The sequence below is a fragment of the Chenopodium album genome, chromosome 24, assembly GCF_948465745.1.
Source record: "Chenopodium album chromosome 24, dcCheAlbu1.1, whole genome shotgun sequence".
In the NCBI taxonomy this organism is placed as follows: domain Eukaryota; kingdom Viridiplantae; phylum Streptophyta; class Magnoliopsida; order Caryophyllales; family Amaranthaceae; genus Chenopodium; species Chenopodium album.
The window spans coordinates 35,176,785-35,202,456 of record NC_137857.1 but is presented as its reverse complement, the minus strand read 5'-3'; the positions used below and the strand labels follow the sequence as shown (position 1 = coordinate 35,202,456).

The 25,672-nt window shown below is 33.5% G+C and overlaps 4 protein-coding genes and 1 pseudogene across 5 annotated transcripts; 2 read left to right on the top strand and 3 right to left on the bottom strand.

Moving 5' to 3' along the window:
• The first annotated feature begins 3,066 nt into the window (after positions 1-3,066).
• Positions 3,067-6,530, top strand: LOC145610963 (cysteine-rich receptor-like protein kinase 8). The gene is made up of 7 exons (XM_081666219.1): positions 3,067-3,256; positions 3,601-3,825; positions 4,082-4,213; positions 4,370-4,485; positions 5,121-5,181; positions 5,995-6,232; positions 6,377-6,530. Exons 1-7 carry the CDS (start codon positions 3,067-3,069, stop codon positions 6,528-6,530), a joined length of 1,116 nt encoding a protein of 371 aa, XP_081522345.1.
• Positions 6,531-7,370: 840 nt separating this feature from the next.
• On the bottom strand, positions 7,371-8,372 carry LOC145611257 (cysteine-rich receptor-like protein kinase 25). Its single transcript, XM_081666569.1, has one exon. The coding sequence runs from the start codon at positions 8,370-8,372 to the stop codon at positions 7,506-7,508; it is 867 nt and encodes a 288-aa protein (XP_081522695.1). The 3' UTR covers positions 7,371-7,505.
• Positions 8,373-9,469: 1,097 nt separating this feature from the next.
• Positions 9,470-13,613, bottom strand: LOC145611787 (cysteine-rich receptor-like protein kinase 25). Its single transcript, XM_081667156.1, has 7 exons — positions 12,589-13,613; positions 11,680-11,808; positions 11,447-11,577; positions 11,040-11,250; positions 10,712-10,949; positions 10,379-10,529; positions 9,470-10,237 (listed from the first exon to the last, which is right to left on the bottom strand). The coding sequence occupies exons 1-7, from the start codon at positions 13,415-13,417 to the stop codon at positions 9,914-9,916; spliced, it is 2,013 nt and encodes a 670-aa protein (XP_081523282.1). The 5' UTR covers positions 13,418-13,613; the 3' UTR covers positions 9,470-9,913.
• Positions 13,614-16,701: 3,088 nt separating this feature from the next.
• Positions 16,702-19,989, bottom strand: LOC145611099 (cysteine-rich receptor-like protein kinase 25). Its single transcript, XM_081666339.1, has 7 exons — positions 19,182-19,989; positions 18,389-18,541; positions 18,169-18,299; positions 17,839-18,049; positions 17,503-17,740; positions 17,137-17,287; positions 16,702-16,992 (listed from the first exon to the last, which is right to left on the bottom strand). Exons 1-7 carry the CDS (start codon positions 19,987-19,989, stop codon positions 16,702-16,704), a joined length of 1,983 nt encoding a protein of 660 aa, XP_081522465.1.
• Positions 19,990-22,124: 2,135 nt separating this feature from the next.
• Positions 22,125-25,192, top strand: LOC145611098 (cysteine-rich receptor-like protein kinase 10; annotated as a pseudogene). The gene is made up of 7 exons (XR_014106329.1): positions 22,125-22,968; positions 23,221-23,361; positions 23,466-23,584; positions 23,707-23,917; positions 24,019-24,256; positions 24,354-24,504; positions 24,628-25,192. The product of XR_014106329.1 is annotated as a cysteine-rich receptor-like protein kinase 10 (transcript).
• Positions 25,193-25,672: the final 480 nt, after the last annotated feature.

Sequence of the window (25,672 nt, the reverse complement as noted above, 5' to 3'; positions counted from 1 at the left end):
ACGACACTTAGGAATTGTAGCCGATTATAAATTATAATTAAAAAAAAAAAGATTAAATCTAGTTTTGGGTTTAATAAACAAAACCTACTTAGGGTCTGTTCACATTTACTTAATTTCAGTTCAGTTCAGCTCTCAATTTTCTTCTCTAATAAAATATTCATTTCAGCTCAGTTTAATTCAGTTCAGATCAACTCTAATCAGTTCAGTTCAGCTCCAATCAGCTCAGTTAAATTCATTTCAGTTCAATTCTGCTCAATTCAGTAAATGTGAACAAGCCTTTACTTAGCCCATAAATCTTGAAAAATTTGGTCTTTAAAATTATATTCACACGCCCTTGACCATTTACAGTGATTTATACATAAAAAAAAATATAAAAGTATATTACGATGAGTATATATTTATTTACAGAGTATTCTAACTTTGAAATTTATACGTAAGACTAAAATAACTTAAGTTCACCAAAAAAAATTATTTCTACAAAAATAGTTTTAATTCAACAAAATAAGATGAAAAGAACAATACTTCTTAAAATAATGTTTTTCAATATTTTAGTTCACTAAAAATAATTTGAATTCAGTAAAAATAATTTTTAATAAGTATAATCGAGAATTAATATAAATAATTTTAATTTAATACAACAACGTAAAAAGTTAAATGAATGCATTTATGAAATGAGGAAAATTTTGATCATGTGGGGGCATTGCTTGAAATTAGAAAGTTCAACACTTTTAGTTCATTGTCAAGAAAAAATAATTAAGGTAGAAGAAAAACTGATAAGGTCTTGCAACGTACTTGACGGGGTAATATAACAGACACTTAGCGAATAGACTACGGTGTCGACTGTCAACCACAAAGGCGTGCTTTATAAGTTCAATTGGACGTGCAAGTTCAATTGGACGTGCTTTATGGGTTCAATAGATTGTACATTACTACATTTGGAGAAAATACTAGTCAAAAAAATATATTCATAAGAAGGGGTGTCAATTCAAGTAATTGAATGTAGTTTAAATTAACCTACAAAAGTACGAAGGGTTGAGTCCGCTGGGTTCAAAGTTATCCTTTTTAACCTACAAAGGATTGGATCTGTTGGGTTCAAAGCTACCCTTTTAACATAAGCTTCCTCGGTTTGGGTTGAATTAATTTCGAGTCGGGTTATATCAAGTGAAGATCTATCGAGCTAATGTCTGATCAACATCAAATCAATTCATATTTGGTTCGGATACATTTGTATTAACTTTAAAACGAGTTTGACCAGGTTAATTTTGGGTCAGGTGACTTTGGGTCATCGAGTTGATTTCAATTCGATTAACTTCGATTTAATTTTATTAGGATAACCTATGATTGATTCAATCTAGGGTCAATTCCAATCCAGATTTCAGATCCTTCTTGTGTTTGACTTACTTTAGGTCGGGTTGAACAAATTCAATATTCAAATAATATCATTTTTAAAATAGAGTAATTATTGAGTTATTTACCTTATTATAAGGTCATTTTTGCGTCTTTTTTATATCGTACCATTAACACTTACGAATGATTAGTTTTCTCATTATATATATCAGTTTTTGTTTCATTTTTATCTGTAAAGCCAAATTAAAACCGAGTTATCAATGACTTATAAAGTTATAATACTTATTTCTATTTCATGTAAATATATCTTCATACCCCCAATTTATTATACTCCGCTAGAGTTTCCTAAATATCCTTCACAGTTGGTGAAGACATGTAATTAACCAACGAAATCATTAAATACCTTTTTCATTATTGTCTTCGTTAAACACGATAAAGTACAGTACATTAATTGTTTATTTTAAATTAATTAAATGACTCATTAGTGAATATTTATGAAGATCAATATAAAGTACTCAAAAAAGTTGGAGTATATATTTTTAATTTACAACTAGTGTGTGGTCCGGAGGATGCCCTGGGTTGCTAGTTTGTACATGCTGGTTTCGAGTTTAAGTCTTACTATAAACAGTTTTTAGTTGTCAAACTCAATCATTACATAATGGAACAATTAGTATAATGAAACACCAATTAACTTATCTAAGTTAATTACAAGTATAATTTTGTTGGATAAAAAAACACAATTAATAAATGGCTAAGATGGTAAAACTTGCAACTTAAAACTTGTTGGTCTTGAGTTCAAGTCTTGTTATAAGCATGTTTTAAATGTAAACTATGTTGTGAAGGTGACATGTCATGTTTATAGTGATATGTGGCACATATTGCTGACATGTCCAACTTTAGAAAAAGGTGACACGTGAAACATATTCTGTTTTAGGAACGCATTTTAATATATAAGTATAGATATAGATTTTGAGTTGGAAATTGGGATGATTTACCAACCCAAAAAAAGCGTTGTCAAACAAAATGGTCTCAATAAGTAAATTATGGAGCATTTTAAACTTTCATCGATTCCAGTCAAGCTTATACATGTTCTTGTACGCTTGTATTAATTAGTGTCGTTGGACCTACTTGACTCCACCTGTATTTTGAAATTTCTTCAAATGAAAATTTCTTTCAAATTTAATACGGAGTATTTTTCAATGTATGTTTTTCGATAGATATTTTGATAATATTTCTGATAGAATTACATCAATTTGTTTATATATTTTCTTACCATTTTCACAATATTTTAATCCAAATTAAAGTTTAGATCAACGATGATACCAGTAATTCTCATTGTCATTTCCCAAATACTACGAGTAGTTTACTTGACCACACCTATAACCTCCCAACCCCTTTTCGACTCCACTGTTTGTCAAGATACATTTGGAAACTACACTGCTAATAGTACATTTAAAAAAAAACCTTAATACCCTTCTTTCAACGATAACATCAGATACAAAAATCGACTATGGCTTCTACAACTTCTCGGTTGGCCAGCACATGGACATCGTAAATGGGATTGGTCTATGTACGACAGACATCTCCGTTGATGATTGCCATACGTGCCTTAGTCAAGCAGCAGCCGCAATTGTCCTAGCATACCCTAACCAAAAAGATGCTATCGGACGGTATCAAACGTGTATGTTACGGTACTCTAACCGTTACATATTTAGTAAAATGGAGTTTGGCCCTTGGTTCCATGAGGAAGACGATTCTCATTTTAGCGACAAGGTCAAGTTCAACCAAACTGCCGCAACCTTGCTTGCCAAGTTGCAAAAAGAGGCGGCCTCCGGTGATTCTCGGACAAAGTATGCAGCAGGCAAAGCTAGTGTTAGCAGCGACTACATTATTTACGCATTCGCACAATGTTAGTGTGTGATTCAAAAAATTAATTAATTATCTTAGTTGCTATTTTCTAGCTTAATGATGTTAGTGGGTTAATAGGGTCATAGTTTATTATCATGTTTTCATGTAAGTAGGAGTTTGTTAAGTTGTGGGTTATTGATCTAAGTTATGTTGTTAGTGGCATATTTAGTGGGGCCTAGTTGTCCTTGAAGATAGGAATTATGGTAAAATTCCTTAGCCTATTTAAGAAGTCTTTGTATTTTCAAGTTATGATTAAGTGAGTAATATTATCAGATTATTTTGCTTTTATGTTCTTTTATCTCTTTCTTTTTATCTCTTAATACTTCAACACACAATGCACTCTAGACTTAGAGTACTCTGATTGTTATCGATGTCTGGATGATACCATCAATTATTCTCTTGTTAATCTTTATGGATTAACCAATAGAGTTTACTGTACAAGCTGCAAAATTCGATTGGAGAATTTTCCCATTTATAATGCTACGTATTTGGAATCTTTGAAGCCATCACGGTCATCTTCACCGATGTCTTTTGCTTCTCCACCACCTTCCTCTATGTTAAGAAGAAAAGGTACTTTACTAACCTAATTACCTTAATTAATTTTTATTTGATCTTAATATATATTACTACTTTCCTTTTGAAAAAAAAAAATGACTACATATAAGTACGTGCAAGCTCATTTGTTGCACCAAAAAAAAAAACGGAGGTAGTGTTTGCAAAAACATTAATAAAAATAAGAGAAAAGCCGAGTACCTACCATATATACACCTTCTCCAATTTCAAAAGTTGCGTGCATTGAATTGATTCCTTGATTATGGTTTTGTAGGAAAGAAATCTAAGAAGTGGAGACTTTTTACCCTCTTTGTAGTTCCCCTCACTATTACATGTTTGCTACTACTCGTCACTCTCTTTGGTTGTTACTACTGGTTGAAGATAAAGGCACCAAAGAGTTTTAAAGGTAAATTTGGCGCAAACAATAAGGAAAAATGGTGATCATATTTTTGTACATACTAGTAACAATAATACTCCGTAATATGTATGTTGTCGGATTGTGGACGATGACTTTATCTGATTTAATTTGTACGCTGCTAACTCCTGTTTTAATTTCTTGAAGCTGGTGATGAGATGTTTCAATCATTGAAAATGGAGTTCAGCTCTATCAAAAGTGCTACGGGGAATTTTTCTGATACTACCAAGCTTGGCAGAGGTGGGTTTGGCATAGTATATAAGGTACTCTTACAATATAGTTTGTCCCCATTGACCCATTCCCAAGTATTATCACATCTAGTATAGTTGATGTTACTAATTGATGTCACATTATCCATCTACGAGTCCCTCGTTTCTGGATAATTGACTCAGTCAAATTTGACATATGTCAATGTACTATTTTGATCTTAGATATATATAATTAATTATTATTAAAGGTTATTTAAAGTTAATATTACGAAACTTTATATTAATACAGATAGAGTATAAATTTTGTTTTTGAGCTTCAGCCATTAGTTTATGCTTTTGGTTGAGTTTGTCCATTAACATGGTATCAGAGCTTAATTTAATTGACCAAGTCAACCAAAAATTTAAGCTCATGGTCTAAGTTAAAGAATATGTTTTACACTCTACCAAGTACTTTTTTTTAATAATATAATTCATGATAATATCTTTTTTTTTTAATATGTTATTAAAAAACGATAGTCAAAATTAGTTTATGAATAGTGAAAAAAGTCAAACATGACAATCATTTAAGAACAAATGAAGTATGTATTCATGACATATAACTGTATAAGTAGGTGTATATTTAAGAAAGAGGAAATAAAGTTGTACATTTTGCTAATCTTATTAATCTTATCTAACAAATAACGATTCAGGGTAGGTTTCCGAGTGGCAAAGAAATAGCCGTCAAGAGGCTAACAAGAAATTGTGGGCAAGGTATTTAAGAGTTTAAGAATGAGGTTATCCTTGTGGCAAGGCTTCAACATAAGAATTTGGTGAGAATCCTAGGTTATTGCTTGGAAGGAGAAGAAAGACTTTTAGCTATGAGCTTTTACCAAATAAAAGCTTGGATTACTTTCTATTCGGTATATTTATTTCCACCTTCATCTAATTATAGTAATCTTAATTAGCATCAAATGAAAATTGTAAAATAGTAATTCAATTCGTATAAATTTGAGAATATAAAACAAAAACTAACACATACATGACAATTGGTGTAAGTAGTGTTTAGTTATTCCTAATCCGATCTTTTTATTTTTCAAGCATCTTATACATCAAAAACTTGTGTATATATCCGATGTACAGTAATACTATTGTACATTAAGGTAATTTTTATTGAATTTAGGGTAAATTTTAGCCTTTTGTTTGATAAATTTTTATTAATATAACATAAATAAATTTTATTTATATCAGGATAAATTATATACATGGAGTAACTTTCATTCGTTACAAGGTAACTTTTGATTATTTTAAGGTAATTTTATAACAGATTAACAAATGTACAATATTTTATTATACATCTGACTATTTTTATTTTATTTTTTTAAAATGTTTGTCCTTATACATAGTCTTTAAAGTTGCATTAATCATTTTCCTTTCATATTTTATGCTGAAGCCATGTAAACATAATCTTCCGGCATCTTGAACAGGAGGCCGGGATGAATTATCCAAACTAGAGAATAACAGATAAGCCAATTTCTTTAATTTCCGATCCTTATCAATACCTTGCTAGTTTTTTCATGCATGTAGATGTCATCAAGCGTGTAACTCTTGATTGGCAAACTCGCTACAAAATCATAGGAGGCGTTGCTCGAGGATTGCTTTACCTACATGAAGAATCTCTGCTATTAGTTATCCATCGTGACCTAAAAGCCGGCAATATACTTTTAGATGATGAAATGAACCCAAAGATTTCAGATTTTGGCATGGCAAGGCTCCTTGGTATGGATCAAACTCATGAAGATACACGCAAAATATGTGGCACCATGTAATATTCTTACTTTCAAACACATTTAATATGCATTTCTAGCATTGATCTGGTCATACATTTGATGATCTTTTGATGAATACTTGCATAGGTGCAATGCTTCACATAAAGACTAACTCACTGTTAATTAACATGATTGTGCAGTGGGTACATGCCGCCAGAGTATGTGCAGCAAGGCCAATTTTCCATTAAGTCAGATGTTTACGGGTTTGGAGTGTTACTTTTGGAAATCATAAGTGGCTTAAGGGTCACCAAATTCTGCAATGAAGGGATTGGAGAAGTACAAATTCTTAAATGAACCTGGTTCACACTAATTTATTGTGAACCACTAACATTAGAGAAACTATGGTTGTTTTATTATTAAAAAAAGAGTCACTATAATAAAATGAAGGTTACTATGTTGAAAATAAAAGTCATTTTGGTAAAATATAGGCTGTAAGAGGTTAATTTTTTTAATGAAATATTTTATAAGGTCAATATTAATAATTAAGGTCACTATGTTAAAATTAGGGTAATAACGTCGTACTTCAAGTTCACAATAGTATTAGACGTTATACAACTTTTAATAAAGGTTACTATCTTAAAAATAAGGTTACTATGTTAAAAATAAAGGTCACTATGTTCAATATAACGTCAGTTGCGTGTGTATAAACCTTGGGTTCACAATAATATTATTGTGAACCAGGTCCAAGCAAGTATTTCTGCATCATAAAAAATCGAAGGTTAAGAAAGATTAATTACATAGTTAGCGTATGAGATACATCCACATATGTAATGTGAAGTACAAATTTATTCGCATGTATCCAACTTTTTTTCATGCCTTTTGTTTTCTATCTAAACAAGATATAGATCTAGAATCCCACTGCAAGAAAATTAACAGAAATGTTGAGACTGCGATTAAAATGGCAGTTTTCCCCGTGTTGCTTACGTTTCCTACAATATCAAGTCGGAAATTAGCGTAATTCTTTCATTAGTAATACTTGCAGTAATATAACTTTTGTACTCCGTATTATTTATTCTTAAGATATTACCTCCGTTACATATTATTTACAACGATTAGACATTTTTCCTCTCTTGTTTATGTCAAATCATTGTAAATAACATGTAATGCAGGTAGTATAATATATTAAATTCATGCTGGAAATTATTAGATTCATTTGAATGTATACTTTAAAAATATATTTTTATTTACTTTAAAGAATGATTAAATATAGCATCATATAACTTAAATTAGGCTTTGTCAAAAAAAAAAAAAAAAAAAAAAAATCTTGAATTAGGCAACAAAATGTAACTTACCACTAGAGTGGCCGAAATTATCTGTTGGTGATGGTATTGGTGGTTCTGATGGTTGCGAGGATGGTGGTGCGGGAAGTGATGACAAATCGAAGAAAGGACGAACATCGTATTCAGCATAGCAGCTAGGCTGCAAAACTCTTCCAAATTGACTCACCGTAAATTTTCCAATAGCATCCACCAAGCACAGATTACAATCACTTGCGCTTAAGTCAGGTGTACACTGCCCTAACCCATATATTGTCTGAAACTTAGAAACTTTCACTAAATCTGTGGCAAATTTCTTCTGTTTCCCTCCATCAGCAGCTCTCACCGCGATCACGTTGTTCATCATGTTGTACATAAGCTCCATGAACCGGGTAGCATTACCCGTAGTATTTATGCTTCCAGTGTACCACATAATCACCGCCAACGAATCATCCATCGTGTTAAAAAATGACTTGTTAGAGTACCTAACCATACACTCGTCGTACCATATAATTGCTTCTTTTCGGTTAGGACAGTATAGCTTTGGGAGGTCCGTGGTGGTAGCCGTGGTAACACAATCTTGACACGAGCTGGTATTTTGGTCTCCGCGACAAAGGAAGTGGCCATAAACAGCCTCGATGTCTTTAGCATTCTTGCCGTTGCCTGAAACTGCTTGGTGAAAGCCGGTGGGGTTGGTCGAATTGGAAGAGAGAAAACGGAAGAGGGTGTTTAGGTTGGCTTGATATCGGTTATTGTTATCGAACATAGTTTTGTTTGAGCAGACATAGTTTATACCGGATGTTGATTTCGATATCATAATTAGTAGAATTAGCTTATGGATTATTAGTGTTACCAAAATTTGGATTATTTTTTGAGCCATTTTTATCCCTTTAATTTTGTCTAGTTTATGATCTCATTGCTTGAATATTATACTACTTGAATATATATTACACTAAAGTTTAATTTAATTTTATTTTTATTTATTTTTTAACCTAAGGTGATGGTATATATCAAATACATAGAACTATGGGTCAAACCCTTCAAATGAGTAAACCAATAAAAAAATATATATAGCATCTTGTTTTTTCAGGTGGCATCTTTGCAAGTCTTTGGTCAAGTTATAACTTTAATTCTAAAGTAATAGAGTGTTCAGAGTTAATAATAATGTGTCAAGCTTTAATTGGATTGACAAGTTCTAGTCTTATGGATTAATAGTTAAAATTGGAAATAATTTAAGTAAGGAAGTAACAATTAAGTGGTTAAACAAGTATTCTTACTTTAAGTGGTGGTCTTTGAATTCCTTAATTTACCAAGACTAGGATTAAATTAATATAAGTGGTCTTCTTACTTTTTGGTACTCCATTTGTATAATGCATTGACTCGTGAGGTTATTTCTAACAAGCTCTAAAAATATGCATTATGACCTCTTCAAACATCACTAATCTTTTCTTTACGTAGTAAGTAATTATCCACTTACGGAATAAACTTTACCAAAATCAATTGATTGTTTTCAGGGCTATTCATTTTTTTTTTTTTTGTTTGTTTTGTCTTTCCAATTTGGCAGTTCCAATTGTTTTTTTTTTTTTTTTTTTTTATTACCATCTCTTATTTTCAATTACAAATATTTAACCGGGAACTAGGATGCAAGAACTTGAAATTATTAGAGCATGAGCTAAATACTAAGTATCTAATTGTACTTAGAGGGAGCAACACTATAAACTTGACATCAATTGAGGCATATATATTGTTTTCAATTTACTTCCTACAATTAGAAAATGTAATTTCAAAGTACTATGAATTGAAAAACATTAAACCTTTTGTGTTTTGTTTGATAGACAATTATAATTAAATGTTGGTAACAGGAAATAATTTTAAGTGTAAATTAGAAAGAACCAAATAAATTTTACATTGCAATTGCCATGGTTAAGGCAATCTTATCCTCAAACATGTGTTTCTTCATTTTTTTTTTTTTTTTTTTTTTTTTTTTTTTTTTTTTTACCAAATTACCATCCATTACCACTTCGAAGGAAATATTATTAGGTAAATTGAAAATTATTTGGGGTAGACTAGCATTTCCATGCACGAAAGTTGACGGTTATTTCCCTTACAAACTTACCATTTGTTGAAATATTTGCTTGAAACGAGGATCAAGTGTTGATAATGATACTTCGTTAATGGACACTTCAAAGGGAGGCCGTTGCTCACTTTCGAGTAGATGATCAACCACATCATTCGATGCCAGGAAAGCAGGCTTCGAAGGTACTGAAATGGTGACAGAGTGACTGTACTAATCGTGGTTCACTTTATATGTAATCTTGATTATACAAGTGCTTACAAAATAATAATTTAACCACCAATTTAATTTCTCTATCATTTTAATCTGAACTTTTATCCCCCAAGAGATCTTCACAAATAATCTGTTTAACGTGGTTGGAGATCAGTGATGGAATCCTGATTTGTGGACAAACTCACTAATTGTCTTTCCTCATGATTATCAGAGTTACTGTCCACAGTCGCATTAACACTGACAACAGTGACAAATGAAGGATGAGAAGGAACCGGCAATGAGAGCGAGCGGCTACTGAGCATCAACACGACAGAAGACATAGTTGGACGGTCATCCACACTTTCTTGAACACATAACAAGCCCATGTGTATGCATCTTATTATATCTGTTTTTGACGCCGTTGATAATGTTGGATCAACGACTGATATTGCTGTACCTTCTCTCCAATTTCTCCATACCTGTATGTGGGACATTATGAAGCCAACATAGATTAGTTACAGGACATTATTACAGAGTCTGGAGCATAGAAATTTGTATTTAAAGTGAGTAATCTATAAAGATGTCGTCTAATATGATACAAGAAATGCTTCAACACTTACAAAGCTTAATAGGTCCTCTGTGTATTCCCCATTTTGATAGCCAGAATTCTTCCGACCTGTAATAACTTCTAGGACTAGTATGCCGAAGCTGTAGACATCTGACTTTACGGAGAAGAATCCATGGAAAACATATTCTGGTGCCATATATCCACTACATAAAGGAGATTAATTACGACATTAGGCTTTGATATATTTCATGGTTTGCTTGTTCATATGATCATATATATGTGACATCAAAGCAAATTAAAGTTTGATGTCATTTTTTAGATGTTTAGAATAATGACAACATACTAAAAGTCTAGGGAAATGTTCTTATTAGCATGATTTACTTACTAGGTACCGACGATTCTACTGGTATCTCCCTGTGTTTGGTCATTTCCAAATAACCTTGCCATACCAAAATCTGCAATCTTGGGAGCCATATCTTCATCTAGAAGAATGTTGCTGGCTTTAAGGTCACGATGGATAATTCTTAGTCGAGAATCCTCATGAAGGTAAAGAATTCCTCGAGCTATGCCAATTATAATCTTGTATCGGGTTTGCCAATCTAAAACAGAACGCATGCTTACATCTGCACATAAGAAGTTAGCATAAAGTTCAATTCATGTTTCATAAATTTATGTCATCATATTTCATGCTTTAAAAAGAAGTCAAATCATACCAAACAAGAAGTGATCAAGGCTAGTGTTGGGAATAAACTCATATATGAGTAGTCTTTCTTCCTTTTCTAAGCAGAAGCCAAGGAGCCTAACAAGATTCCTGTGTTGAAGCTTAGCCACTAACAAAACTTCAGTCTTAAACTCGCTGTCACCTTGTCCAGAATCCCTCGACAGTCTCTTCACTGCGATTTCTTGTCCATTTGATAACTTTCCCTGGTTTAAGCAAACATACACATATAACTTATGCCCCATTCTACAAAAATTAGTCAAATAAAACTTCATTCCCCTGCTTTAAAAAAGTTGCAACACTCGACCAAATATGTGAAAGCTTTTGGGCAAAACGAAACGTTGCAATATAATTTTTATAATACTTAGTTTTTCAATCATAAGTTTACGATGTTATAAGTACCTTGTAAACAAAACCAAATCCACCTCGACCAAGTTTATTAGCATCTGAGAAGTTATCTGTTGCCACTCTAATGCTGTCAAAACCATATTGCAGAGACATATAACTTCTGGTTTCCTCATCATTTTCATCATCTTGATCAAAGGTTAAAAAAATCAAAGGATTAGCCTCATTATATCAAGATATATACAAGTACCATAAATGATTATAAACAGAGAAGACATTCTTTTGCTTACTTAAACTTTCAACATTTTTCCTTGTCTTTCTTCTTCGATACAAGTAAATGAAGCCTACTGCAACAGCAATTAATACAACTGTCGGAACTATGATAAGTACCGTGGTTATTGCCGTGTTGCTGTCATTTCCTGCAGATTATGAAGTTGACAAGTAGCTGAAATATTATTTACAATAGTACTGTAAAAGCATATCACAATTATGTCCTTGTACTGAGGCCGATTTTATTCCATTATTCCATAGAACATTGGAGTTTCAGTTAGTTCTATTAATTCCAATTTTGCGACCGTTTTAATGAAGGTCATAAAAAATCAGTTGCAATTTCACCGAATTCTAGTAGTGAACCAACAGGGAAGCTCTAACCAACTAAGCTATCCTTGATTTCCATCTAATAAGTATACATTGACGTGTTCTAATTAATTATTCTATCAAAGCTTAATGTAATAGTATCACCATCATTATATTTATACTTGCACTTATCTCGAAATTTTAATTAGTAGAGGACCTAGTTGGTGAGCTTCATAAACTTTTCTAAAAGAAAAATATATATTTTTTTCGACTACTTGTGTTATGTACCTATTCATTTTATTGTCCACTGACCACTTCGATTCCCACATGCTCAAGGTTCTTATTTTAATTCTTTGAATGTAACATATAATTTTCCCATAAGATAAGCTATATTAACTAAGCTAAAATAATATACATAATTTGATTCAAAATAAATAAATAAATTATATACATAATAGAACAAATAGCAAGATTTGGATTGATTTCATAACCCATGTTTGACAACTAGATATACATTAATGTACTAACTGAGTATCCATTTAAAAGCACATAGTTTAGCAATCCAATTTATAATGTAGAATTATGATATTTGAAAGTAAAATCTTGTATTATTTTGCATTTACCTGATGGTGGAGGAGATGGTGCTGTCGACGGTGGAGGAGATGGTGTTGTCGATGGTGGAGGAGAAGGAGGACTAGTAATGTTGTAAAACAAATCCTGCTCGTACCTTATTTCGCAATTAGATCCAACAACCCGTGCTCCTATGCTATTATTGCAACAGCTAGGAAACACATTATTAATACAATCACCAAGACAATTAAAACAGTTTCGATATGACAAGTCCGGAGAACATTGAGCAACTGCATAAACATTCTTCAAGCTTCCATAAGTACTATTTCCGGTTGCATACTTAAGTCTAGAATCACCCGAAGCAGCTTCATTTTGAATCTTGTTCAATAGTGATCCTAGCACTTCATCAAAGTCTTTAGCTATATTATCAGGCACACTAGCCGAGTTTGTTAAGTAGTAGGCAGGTTGTCTTGAGCTCATGCTCGACAGTGCAGATGATCGAGTTGCATAGCGTAGCATACAATTGTCGTACCACCCAGAAGCTTCCTTTTGCGTGGGGCAGAGCCGTGGAAGCAGAGTAATTGAGTTATTGAGGCATGTATAACAATCTTGGAAGGACAGTTCACTTCCACATAGCGCGTCCCCATATACTATATTAGGGTCCTTGCCAAGTGTAAAGTTATAGTAGCGCGAGTTGATTTGAGTGTTGGCTGATATTGAAGTGAAGAAGGTGTTGAGATTGGTGTGGTATGTGCTAGTGTTTGTATAGTTACCATAAGTGTCTATACACAAATGAGTTATGAAATTTGGTTGGCTAAACGAAATGGAGATGAAGTAAAAATGAATAAGAATCAAAATATAAAGAACTCTTGAAATTCTCATTTTTAAATCTCAGATCAGCTCCCTATTTTGTGGTTCGACGTAAGGGAGATCATGTATACAAGCTACAAATGGCGAAATTATTAAGGAGAATGTGTATAACAACCGCGTTTGTTGAGTTCATACTCGAAGATGGAAGACTAGAAAAAGGAAGAATTTATGAGAAGAAACTGAATATGGGAGAGTGTGGAAAACAGTCTTTTGGCATGGTTGGTACTTTCTCATTGTATAATTTCTAAATTCGAATATATACAACCAAGTTGCCAGATTGTTATTCAAAAAAATGATACAATAAGCCAACTTTAGTTTCCCACTTGATAAAGCAGCAGCCCTTGTCCCACTAGTCACTAGACTACTAGTGACAATGTAGCACACCTTGTTAGAAACGACAACATTATTGGTCAATTGTAGAGTCTATTGTAAAACTATGGGGCTACCTTCCTAGAACGAACGAGGAACCTATGGGTGTTTTTTAAGAAAAAGATCGAGCAGAGGTTTGTGGGGAGACCTTTCTGAGCGAATGAGGAAACTATGGATGTTTTTTTAAGAGAGATCAAGCAAATGTTTGTGAGTTGACCTTTCTAAAACGGATGAGGAAACTATGGGTGTTTTCTAAGAGAAAGATCGAGCAGGAGTTTGTAAGGTGGCTTGTTTGTGGACCTTACTCTCCTTCTCCTTTATTCGGGTTACCCAAACCCATTCATATTTTTTTTACAAAATTTAACACTTATAAATAACAATGATACAAATTAAAATTTGAAAATGTCAATTGCATATTTATTAGTATTTTGTACGCGTGTTAACGAAATACTAGACAGAACTAATATTTATGCTATCTAACTAATCAAACAACTGCAACCTACCCGAACAATCGGTATACCGTGGATGGAGATCAGTAATCGAAACCTCATTAGTTGAAATAGTAATCTCTTATTGTCTAGCATTAACACTAATAATGAATGAAGGATGAGAAGGAACCGGCAAAAAGATTGATTGGCTACTGAGCATCAAGACGACAGAAGACATAGTTGGACGGTTATCTACACTTTCTTGAACACATAACAAGCCCATGTGTATGCATCTTATTATATCAGTTATAGACGCCGTTGATAATATTGGATCAATGACCGATATTGCTGTACCTTCTCTCCAATTTCTCCATACCTGTGCAATGCACTTTGCATCTCTATCAACATCTGATCTTGATTAATTCGAAAGTAAGTAATTAACTCTAAATCATTCCAAAAATAATGTAACAAAAAAGAATTACAAAAATAAAAACAGGGGAAAGTCAATTATAGAGTACGTATTACTCTACTTTTACACCCACTGTTCTATTTCTATATTCAAGAATCAAGATACGTAATCTAAAACATAAATATTAAATTATAATAATCATCAACATTATAAATACAACCAACTTGGTTTAAAAAAAAAAAGGAAAAATCCAATTTAATTTCCCACTTGACAAAGCAACCCCTGCCCTACTGATTGCAGATACATCATAAAATATTGAATGACACATAAAATTTTGGCATATTGATTTACAACTAAGCTTTAAACAATTGTACTAACAGTCAAATTATGCAAAAATTAACTTGTTTTTAATTAAAATTATATTGTACCAAACTCCACCTTTCTTTTGTTCATATTTTCTATTCTTCCCTTACAAATCAAAGAAATGAAGTCATCAATCATGTTTTACTCGTTTGTTTGTTTCATTCTTGCCCTAAGAATTCCGGAATTAGCAGTTACCAATCCAACCTTAGAGCAGTCCTAAACTTCCTAGCTACGGACACTCAAATCACCTATGGTTTCTACAACTTCACTACAGGACATGGTCCAGATAGAGTAAATTTTTTTAGTCATATGCAAAGGCGATGTTCCTCTAGGAACATGCCGGGTTTGTGTAAGAGACTCTGCTAGTTCAATCACTCAGACTTGTCCTAACCAAAAAGAGGCATTTGGTTACAGTCAATACTGCAAAATATTTATATCAAATCGCGCTATGTATGCTATATATTCCAGTGGCCTTATCTGGCCGATTTCATGCCATTTTGGGGAACGAGGGTTTTGGGTTTGGTGGTTTATGGGGCCGAAAATGTTGCGGGAAAGAGAGGGGGAGGGTTCAGGTGGGTTGGGTGGGGATGCGCCGCTGATAGTGGGTTCGGGGAGGGCAGTTGTAGGTTGTGGTGGGGCGGTGGGGGGCTAGGATGGCTTTTTTGCCAATAATAAAGCGACACATGGCTTTAAGGGCCCACTTTACGACATCCTAAACGGAATTAGTTAAGTGGTGGTAATACCCATTTTTTGGAAATTTGTGACACGTAATCTTGCAAATTCATTTAACAAAATAAATAAATTATGGTTTGATCTAGATTCAAACCCGCAACGTGCAGCAAATAAAGGTTATACACTTACCATCTTAACCAACATTTATTAGTGTTTTACATTCTACATAATTAACATTATCGTTCTCTTTCAAATTAGAGGTTATTTAATTTATTTATTCTTCACAAGATTAAAAAATAAATACATATGAGGTAAATAAAACAGTAACATCTGAAGCAATGTTCGGATCACATACTAGATATACAAACAGTTGAACATAATTATTAAGTTAAAGAAGTACAAAGTAAAGAATAGCAAACCAGGACATCGCCTGGACGCCTGGGACACACAATAGTTCCAAATTAAAAAAGTGTTCATAATTAATTATAACGGTCAAGCTTTAATTGGATGCACAAGTATGAGTCTTACAGTGTAATAGTTACAAATGGATAATTATAAGTTCGTTTTGGTGGTTTACTTAGCTTACTTCAAAGTGGTCTTTGGGATCCTTTAATTTACTAATTCTAGGCTTAATTTTAAGTGGTCTTCTTACTTTTTGGTACTCCACTTATATACTGCAATGGCTTAACAAGCTTTGTTCATTTTCTCGTATAAAAACTAAAAAAAAAAAAAAAAAAAAAAAAAAAAAAAAAAAAAAAAAAAAAAAAAAACTAGCTATTGTAGAACGAACTTGTCCTAAGGTTATTTATGTACAAAAGACTAACAAATTAATTTAAAGTTGGTCGATTCATGGAACTGCAAGCTGAGTTTTTAATTGCACAATCATGAATTGCCTCACTGATTGTTGGCCGGTTCACCTTATTATATTTAATCTTGATTGTAATAGTGTTTACGAAATACTAGACTGAACCATTTATTGCTTTATCATCCCAATCCCAACTTTTATCTAACAAGATCGAGGTATCAATTAACTTTGATCTTCACGAACAATCTGTTTAACGTGGATGGAGATCAGTAATCGAAACCTCATTTGTTGACAAACTCTCAGAGTTAGTGTCCCTAGTGGCATTAACACTGATGAATGAAGGACGGGAAGGCACTGGCAATGAGAGAGATCGGCTACTGAGCATCAACACAACAGATGACATAGTTGGACGTTCATCCACACTCTCTTGAACGCATAACAAGCCCATATGTATGCATCTTATTATATCAGTTGTAGACGCCGTTGATAATATTGGATCAATGACAGATATTGCTGTACCTTCTCTCCAATTTCTCCATACCTGTGCAAAGACATTAAATTATGAACGCGACATAGATTAGTTGCAGCACATTTTTACAGGAGTATGCAACATAGAAATTTGCCTGGAAAGCAAGTAATTTTAAAGACATGATCAAAGTTGATGTATTTATTCTTGACCACTTACAAAGCTTACTAGGTCCTCCGTGTATTCCTCATTTTGAAAACCAGAATTCTTTCGCCCTGTGATAACTTCTAAGGCTAATATGCCGAAGCTGTAGACATCTGATTTTACAGAGAAGAATCCATGGAATACGTATTCTGGTGCCATATATCCACTGCATAAAGGAGAGTAATTACGTACATTAGGCTTTCATTAATATGATCAGATCTATGTGATATCAAAGCAAAAGATGATTTTATAATCTGTTAATTACAAACTACTCTGTCCAAAATTAATAGTTATATCACTTATATGTCCTTTTTAGATTTCCATAAAAATGATCGATCACATCAGTCTAAGAAGCTGTCCTAATTACTTTGGTACACTTACTAGGTACCGACAATTCTGTTGGTATCCCCCCGGGTTTGGTCAGCACCAAATAGCCTTGCCATCCCAAAATCTGCAATCTTGGGAGTCATATCTGCATCTAAAAGAATGTTGCTGGCTTTAAGGTCACGATGGATAATACGTAGTCGAGAATCTTCATGAAGATAAAGGATTCCTCGAGCAATGCCAATTATAATCTTGTAGCGGGTTTGCCAATCTAAAACAGATCTCATGCTTATATCTGCACCACACAAATGATACCATACACATGAGTTAAAATAAAATTCAATTCATGTTTTATAAATTTATTTGATGCTTTAAAAAGAAATCAAAGCATACCAAACAAGAAGTGATCGAGGCTAGTGTTGGGAACAAACTCATAGATGAGTATTTTTTCATCTTTTTCTAAGCAGAAGCCAAGGAGCCTAACAAGATTCCTGTGTTGTAGCTTAGCCACTAACGAAACTTCAGTTTTAAACTCGCCGTCCCCTTGTCCAGAATCCCTTGACAGTCTCTTCACTGCGATTTCTTGTCCATTTGGTAAATTTCCCTGGTTTTAGAACATATACATATAACTTAATGCGCCATAAATTTAAGATATGGATTAGTACTAATTTACTAAATGCTTGGTTTTTTTATTATCTCTTTAGCTTATTATGCTATAAGTACCTTGTAAACGATACCAAATCCACCTCGGCCAAGTTTATTGTCATCAGAGAAGTTGTCTGTTGCCACCCTAATAGTGTCAAAACCATATTGTAGAGACATGTAACCTCTGCTTTCTTCATAATTTTCACTATCTAAATCATAGGTTAAGAATATTATCAGAGGACTAGCATCATAATAGCAATATATATAAACATTGAAGACAATTTTTACTTACTTAAACTTTCAATATTTTTCCTTCTCTTTCTTCTTCGGCACAAGTAAGTGAAGCCCACTGCAAGAGCAATTAATACGACTATTGGAACTATGATAAGTACGGCAATTTTTCCCTTATTGCTTCCATTTCCTGCAGATGATGAAGTTAAAAAAAAAGTAGCTTAAGTAAAGATTATAATAGTACTTTAAAAGATTATGAGACAGATCACGATTAAGTTCTTTTTTGGCCAATTTTATTCCATGGAAACATCGGAGTTTCAGTAATTTCTGATGCAGCAGAGGTATAGCTACATATGCCAACAACAATGCTCTTGTATTATTTGCGGAATTTAGTTTAGTCAAATAAATAAGTTGAACTTAATACGACCTTGTTGATTATAACATGCTTATTTAATCTAATAAGTTTATATTAACGTGTTCTAATCATTCAATTTTAAATTTGATACTACCGCCATCAATATTATGCATGCACTTATCTCGAAATCTTAATCGACGCCCCTACTTGGTGAACTTCATAAACTTCTCTAATAGAAAAGGTTATTATTTTATTCGGCTAGTTGTATTTTGTACATATTTTTTTTGCAACAACTTTCCAAAAGCTCGACGGATCTTAGATTGAAACTTTGAAGCAACATTTAATAATTTTTCCCATAAAATAAGCTTAGCTAAGCTAAAAATATAATAGAATAAATAACAAGGATTAATTTCCTAATCCATTAAAAGTTCAGACTTTAGCATTCCAACTTATAATTCAGAATTCTGATGTTCAAAAGTAAAAACTTGAATAATTTCGCGGTTACCTGATGGAGGAGGAGGAGATGGTGCTGTTAACGGTGGAGTAAGTGGTGGACTAGTAATGTTGTAAAACAGATCCTGCTCGTATCTTATCTTGCACTTAGGTCCAATAACCCGTGCTCCTATGCTGTTATTGCAACAACTAGGAAACATATTATTAATACAATCTCCAAGACAATTAAAGCAACTTTGATATGATAAATCCGGATCACATTGAGCAAGTGCATAAACATTCTTTAAGCTTCCATAAGTAGCATTTCCGGTTGCATACTTAAGCTGAGAACCACCCGATGCAGCTTCGTTTTGAATCCTATTCAATAACGATCCTAGCACTCGATTAAACTCTTCAACATTATTATCACTCACAGAATTTCCATTGCTTAGATAGTAGGAAGGTTGTCTTGTACTGAAAGTCCAAAATGCACCTGTTTGATTAGAATAAATTAGCATACAGTCGTCGTACCATCCATAAGCTTCCTTCCGTGGCTGACAGATCCGTGGAAGCAAACTTATTGAGTTATTGAGACATCTATGACAATCTTGGAAAGTCATATCACTTCCACATAGTGCTTCCCCATAAACTCGGTCAGGTTCCTTCCCAACTGAAATATTATAGTAGCGCGAGTTGATTTGAGAGTTAGATGATATTGAATTGAAGAAGGTATTGAGATTGGCATGGTATGTGCTGGTGTTTGTATAGTTACCATATGTGTCTATACACAAATGAGTTATGAAATTTGGTTGGCAAATCGCGATGGAAATTGAGTAAAAATAAATGACAATGCAAATATGAAGAACTCTAGACATTCCCATGCATTCGCGTGTCTCAGCTCCTTGTTATGTCATTTGACATTAGGAGGATCATAAATACTAGCTACAATGGCAAAATTAAGCAAAGTGTGTATAATATGAATCTAAAACCGCGTGTTTAGAGTTCATACCTGAATAATTAAAAAAGAACTTTGCAAGTCAAGAGAAGAAAGTAAAGAAGACTGTTAAATAGTCATTTGGCATGGTTAGTACTTGCCCATTGTTTTCATTTTTAAACTCATACACTCAAAATAATCGAATTATAATATAACCAAGATGCCAAAATTGTAATCAGAAAATTAATATATTAAGCCAAATTAGTTTCCCACTTGATAAAGCAGCAGCCCCTGTCCAACTAGGCATTGGTCACAAGGTTGAAGCTAGCACACCTTGTTAGAAAAACATTATTATTTGTTAATAATTGTCATTTGTTATCAGAGAGCTAGCCTGTTGCGAAATTATGGATCAACCTTCCTAGAACGAACGAGGCCAGGAACCTAGTGGTGTTTTTTCAGAGAAAGAGATCAGTCGGAGAGATATCGAGTTAAAACATGATCTGCAACTTTGAGGAAAAAGAGGATCCATAGTTCCATACAAACACGTTTTTATTTAATACGAGAATACAAGCAACTCATCTTGCCACCAAATGTGTTATAAGATCAACTCTAGATATGATAACTCTAGATGTCATGCACCTGATTCTTAAATCTTGACTGAAATTATACAACTCCACTTTTACACCAACTGTTCTATTTCTATATATATTCAAGATACTACATATCTAAAAGATAAAACATAAGTAAAATACAACAATTATCAACATGATAAAATATAACCAACTTGATAAAAAAAAAAAATTAAAAAAAAAAAAGATAAAGAAGAAGGAAAAGTCCTATTTAATTTCCCACTTAACAAAGCATGAAAGCAACCCCTGCCCTACAAAAACTCCACATTTCTTTAGTTCAAAAAAAAAAAAAAAAAAAAAAAAAAAACTATTATTCTCTTACAGCTCAAAGAAATGGAGTCATCAAACATATTATTTTACTCGTTAGTTTGTTTGATTCTCACGTACTGTATGGGTTCCGGAATTGACTTTTACTTGTTACTCGTAGTTTGTTTCATTCTCACGTACTGTATGGGTTCCGGGATTGACTTTTAATTGTTAGTTTGTTTCATTCTCACGTACTGTATGGGTTCCGGAATTGACTTCAGCACAATTTTCTTTCCGCCACAGTTGGTGCAGCGATGCTACTTACGCACCTAACAGCACTTACCAATCCAACCTTAGAGCAGTCCTAAACTCCCTTGCTACGGACACTCGAATAACCTATGGTTTCTACAACTTCACTGCATGACAAGGTCCGGATAGAGTAAATTCTTTAGTCATATGCAGAGGCGATGTTCCTCTAGGAACATGCCAGGTTTGTGTAAGAGACTCTGCTAGTTCAATCACCCATGAAATTTCCTGTCAACATAAAATTCAACCTTCAACGTCTTTAATCTTTAATTTAAAATTCAATAATATTAATATTTTGAAGATTTGCAATAGCACGAATCTGATGAGATGCCTCATGAGTCATGACTGATGTTCTTCTCATGCTAAACAATGGCACTAAATGATATGTCAATACACTTTGTATCTCTATCAACATCTGGTCCTCCGTGATATTATCAAAGATTAATTCGAAAGTAAGTAATTAACTCTAAATCATTCCAAAAATAGTGTAACAAAAAAAAAATAAGAGAATAAAAAAAACAGGGGAAAGTCAATTATAGAGTACGTTATTACTCTACTTTTACACCCACTGTTCTATTTCTGTATCAAGCATCAAGATACGAAATCTAAAACATAAAAATAAAATTACAACATTATAATTAAAAAAAAAAAAAAAAAGGAAAAATCCAATTTAATTTCCCACTTGACAAAGCAACCCCTACCCTACTGACTACTGATTGCAGATACATCATAAAATATTGAATGGCACATAGAATTTTGGCTTATTGATTGAAAACTAGCTTTAAACAACTGTACTAATAGTCAAATTGTGCAAAATTAACTTCTTTTCAATTAAAACTATATTATACCAAACTCCACCTTTCTTTTGCTCATATTTTCTATTCTTACCTTACAACTCAAAGGAATGGAGTCATCAAACATATTTTACTTGCTACTTTGTTTCGTTCTCGCTCTAAGAATTCCGGAATTAGCTTCAGCTCAATTTTCATTCCGCCACACTTGGTGTGGCGACGCCACTTATGCACCCAACAGCACTTACCAATCAAACCTTAGAACAGTCCTAAACTCCCTTGCTACGGACACTCGAATCACCTATGGTTTCTATAACTTCACTGCTGGACAAGGTCCAGACAGAGTAAACTCTTTAGTCGTATGCAGAGGTGATGTTCCTCTAGGAACATGCCAGGTTTGTGTAAGAGACTCTGCGAGTTCAATCACTCAGACTTGTCCTAACCAAAAAGAGGCATTTGGTTACAGTTTATACTGCAAAATATTTATATCAAATCGCGCTATATATGGTATTGTGCAGAATGAGCGACAATGGTATCTGACAACTAGTGATAATGTGACTGGTGTTATTGGGTTTAACCAAACACTCTATTCTCTAATGAACTCGTTGCAGAATCGAGCTGCTTCAGGTAATTCTGAGCTGAAATATGCTACTGGAGGAGTTAGTCTTACTGGAGGTGGAGGTCAGAAAATATACGGGCTTGTACAGTGTACTCCGGATTTGTCAAGGCTGGCCTGCATACAATGTATTCAAGGATCTCTTTCAATTCTCCCAACATGTTGTATTCAGCCTTCTTATACAGCTTCAGGGGTAACAATTGTCATACCGAGCTGCTTTGTTCAGTATGAGCTCTTCAATTTTACTAGGACTGTGCCTGATCTAACTCCGCCACCACTACCACCGTCACCAGGACCTCCCTCGCCACCAAGCCATAATAATTCAACATCTACTGCAGGTAAATATAAAAATTGTCTTGTTTTACATTCTGAAAGTGTTTGTTGGATTGTTGGTGGGTATATATTGAGTTGAGGTAACAAACAAGTCCTTTGATTTTGGTTAGTTTGATTTGAGTCATTTGTGGAAAACTGAATATGGGGCAGGTCTAATTTAGACAATTTAGATCGTCTACTCTGCTAGACTGGGTAAATTGTGTAGTTACCTATGTTGTTCTTCTGACATGGGATATTATCTCTGATGTTCTTTGTAGTAATGAGAAGAAAGAAATCTCTTAATCCTAGTGTTATTGCTGTCCCAATCGTTGTCGCAACAACAATGATTATTGCTGTTGTCCTCTGCATCACATTAAGGAAGAAGAAGTTGAGAAAGGCCTGGATGCTGAAATTCAACAGTAAGCTCTGAAATCTAATAAGAAGCTCCTCATTATTAGCAATGTACTTACAAGTACAATTTCAAGATAAGGTACCTAATTATATCCATTTATGATAAGTGCAGAAGATGAAATTGAGACCCTTCAGTCTTTGCAATTCAGTTTGGGGACTATCAAACATGCGACAGGGGATTTTTCAGAGGAAAATAAGCTCGGAGAAGGTGGATTTGGCGTTGTTTATATGGTAATTGTTCATCCGACATACTGATAAATTTGTCAGATATATCTTGATTAAGAGCTTAAGATTGCTAAGAGAAAAAATAATAAAATTGTGATTTAATTGTGTTTTCTTATTTACAATTTCAGGGTGTGCTTTCTGATGGACAAGAGCTAGCAGTGAAAAGGCTAACAAAGAATTCAGCACACAGAGATTTACAGTTCAAAAACTAAATTTTGATATTGGCCAAACTCCAACACAAGAATTTGGTCAGGCTACTAGGATTTTGCCTGCAAGAAGAAGAAATGCTTCTCATCTATGAGTTTGTTGCCAACAGAAGCCTCGATTACTTTATATTCAGTAAGCAATAAAAACACTAAAAACTCAATTAACACTTGCATGATCTTTACCTAATTAAAACAGTAAATCTTAAGTTTTAGAATTTAATCTTTTTTTGGTAGATCCTGTGCAGCGCGAGACTATGAGGTGGGGAACACGCTATAAAATTATCTATGGCATTGCTAGAGGGCTCCTCTACCTTCATGAAGAGTCAACAACACGAATCATCCATCGTGACCTTAAAGCAGGGAATGTACTTTTAGATGAGGAATTTAATCCTAAAATTGCAGATTTTGGTATGGCTAGGTTGTTTAACATTGATCAAACTCAGACATTGGCTAGCAGAATTGTTGGTACCTAGTAAGTGTCCTAAATTTCCACCTAAATAGTAAATTCAGGTTGCAGTTCATTCTGTTCTTATCACAGTTGATTTTTGAGATACAATACTTTTGTTCAGTGGATATATGTCACCTGAGTATGTGCTCCATGGACAAGTATCAATGAAGAGCGATGTCTTTAGCTTTGGTGTACTCATCCTAGAGATTGTAAGCGGACAAAGGATTAGTTCATTCTTTAATGGAGAAAATCCCGAAAATCTTCTTAGCTATGTAAGTTTGTTTATAGTACAAGTGACTAGTGTTTTTAGACCTGAAGAGTAATTTCTAAATCTGAAGAGTAATTTCTAAATGCAATAGTAACAAATAAATTCACATAATGTTTTTTTTTTATAGGCTTGGAAGAATTGGGTAGATGGCACACCTTGGAATGTCGTTGATACTACTTTATCAGCTGGTTTCAGCACAGACATACTGAGATGCATCCACATTGGTTTATTGTGTGTTCAAGAGAACCCTGTAGACAGGCCAACAATGTCGTCGATTGATCTTATGCTAAGTAGACAGTCTCTCTCCCTTCAAATGCCATTACAACCTGCATTCTTCATAGAGAGCATCTCTCAATCAAGCAGCAGAACAAGAAGAAACTCCGTTAATGAGGTCACCATAACAGAACCATACCCCAGATAGCACGTAAAAAAAACGAAGGGAGTAAACGGTGAAATTATTTGAATTGGACCTATCTGGGCTACAAAATATCCAGCCCGGTTCCAATTGGGCCACAAAGCATAGAATTGTTTTCTAATTTATTTTTCCTAAGAATATTTTCTAGATTCAATGCCGTCTTGAGTGGATAAAACTATTCAAAATAGACAGTCTCTTACTCAACTCGCATTTGCAATCCTGTGGTTTTCTTACACTTGGGCTGTTTTCAATCTTTGTCTATATGTCTTTAATAAATACGAAGTAATTACTAACATCAACTTGTTGCTGAAATTTATTTTATTCCTACCACTACTTTATATTCTCCCTCCTTCCCTGAAAGAACGACCCATTTGGTTGATTACGCGGGTATTAAGAAATTAAAGTTAAATAAATAGAAGTAAAAGTATATTAAAAATATAAATTTACATGGGATTTATAAAAAAAATAGAGAGAAAAAGTATTAAAATTACATGGAAAATCAAATTTTAGTATGGGGAAGCTAATTATGCACAAATATTATTGCAAATTGGTAGTTATTTTAATGTAAATGGGTCATTCTTTTTTAGACTAAAATTAGGCCAACTGAGTCGTTCTTTCGGGGACGGAGGGAATAATCGGAGAACACAACCTCAGTCTATTTTAGTCAAAAGTCAATGGAATAAATTAAATATTAGAAAAATAAGATCTGATGTTTAAAATTCTACCATGTGCATATTACGGAGTATATGTTACTCAA

Excerpts from the sequence above, each read along its gene's own strand:
- LOC145611787 (XM_081667156.1), bottom strand. The coding sequence starts at position 13,417 with ATGAGAATTTCAAGAGTTCTTTATATTTTGATTCTTATTCATTTTTAC. Across the intron at positions 11,251-11,446 it reads GATTTGGTTTTGTTTACAAG|GGAAAGTTATCAAATGGACA; the intron begins GTACTTATAACA and ends TGCTTAAACCAG. Across the intron at positions 10,950-11,039 it reads CCTTGATCACTTCTTGTTTG|ATGTAAGCATGCGTTCTGTT; the intron begins GTATGATTTGAC and ends TCTTATGTGCAG.
- LOC145611257 (XM_081666569.1), bottom strand. The coding sequence starts at position 8,372 with ATGGCTCAAAAAATAATCCAAATTTTGGTAACACTAATAATCCATAAG.
- LOC145610963 (XM_081666219.1), top strand. The coding sequence starts at position 3,067 with ATGGAGTTTGGCCCTTGGTTCCATGAGGAAGACGATTCTCATTTTAGC. Across the intron at positions 3,257-3,600 it reads TATTTACGCATTCGCACAAT|ACTTAGAGTACTCTGATTGT; the intron begins GTTAGTGTGTGA and ends AATGCACTCTAG. Across the intron at positions 4,486-5,120 it reads GGTTTGGCATAGTATATAAG|GGTAGGTTTCCGAGTGGCAA; the intron begins GTACTCTTACAA and ends ATAACGATTCAG.
- LOC145611099 (XM_081666339.1), bottom strand. The coding sequence starts at position 19,989 with ATGGGAATGTCTAGAGTTCTTCATATTTGCATTGTCATTTATTTTTAC. Across the intron at positions 17,741-17,838 it reads CCTCGATCACTTCTTGTTTG|ATATAAGCATGAGATCTGTT; the intron begins GTATGCTTTGAT and ends TGTGTGGTGCAG. Across the intron at positions 16,993-17,136 it reads CGGAGGACCTAGTAAGCTTT|GTATGGAGAAATTGGAGAGA; the intron begins GTAAGTGGTCAA and ends GTCTTTGCACAG.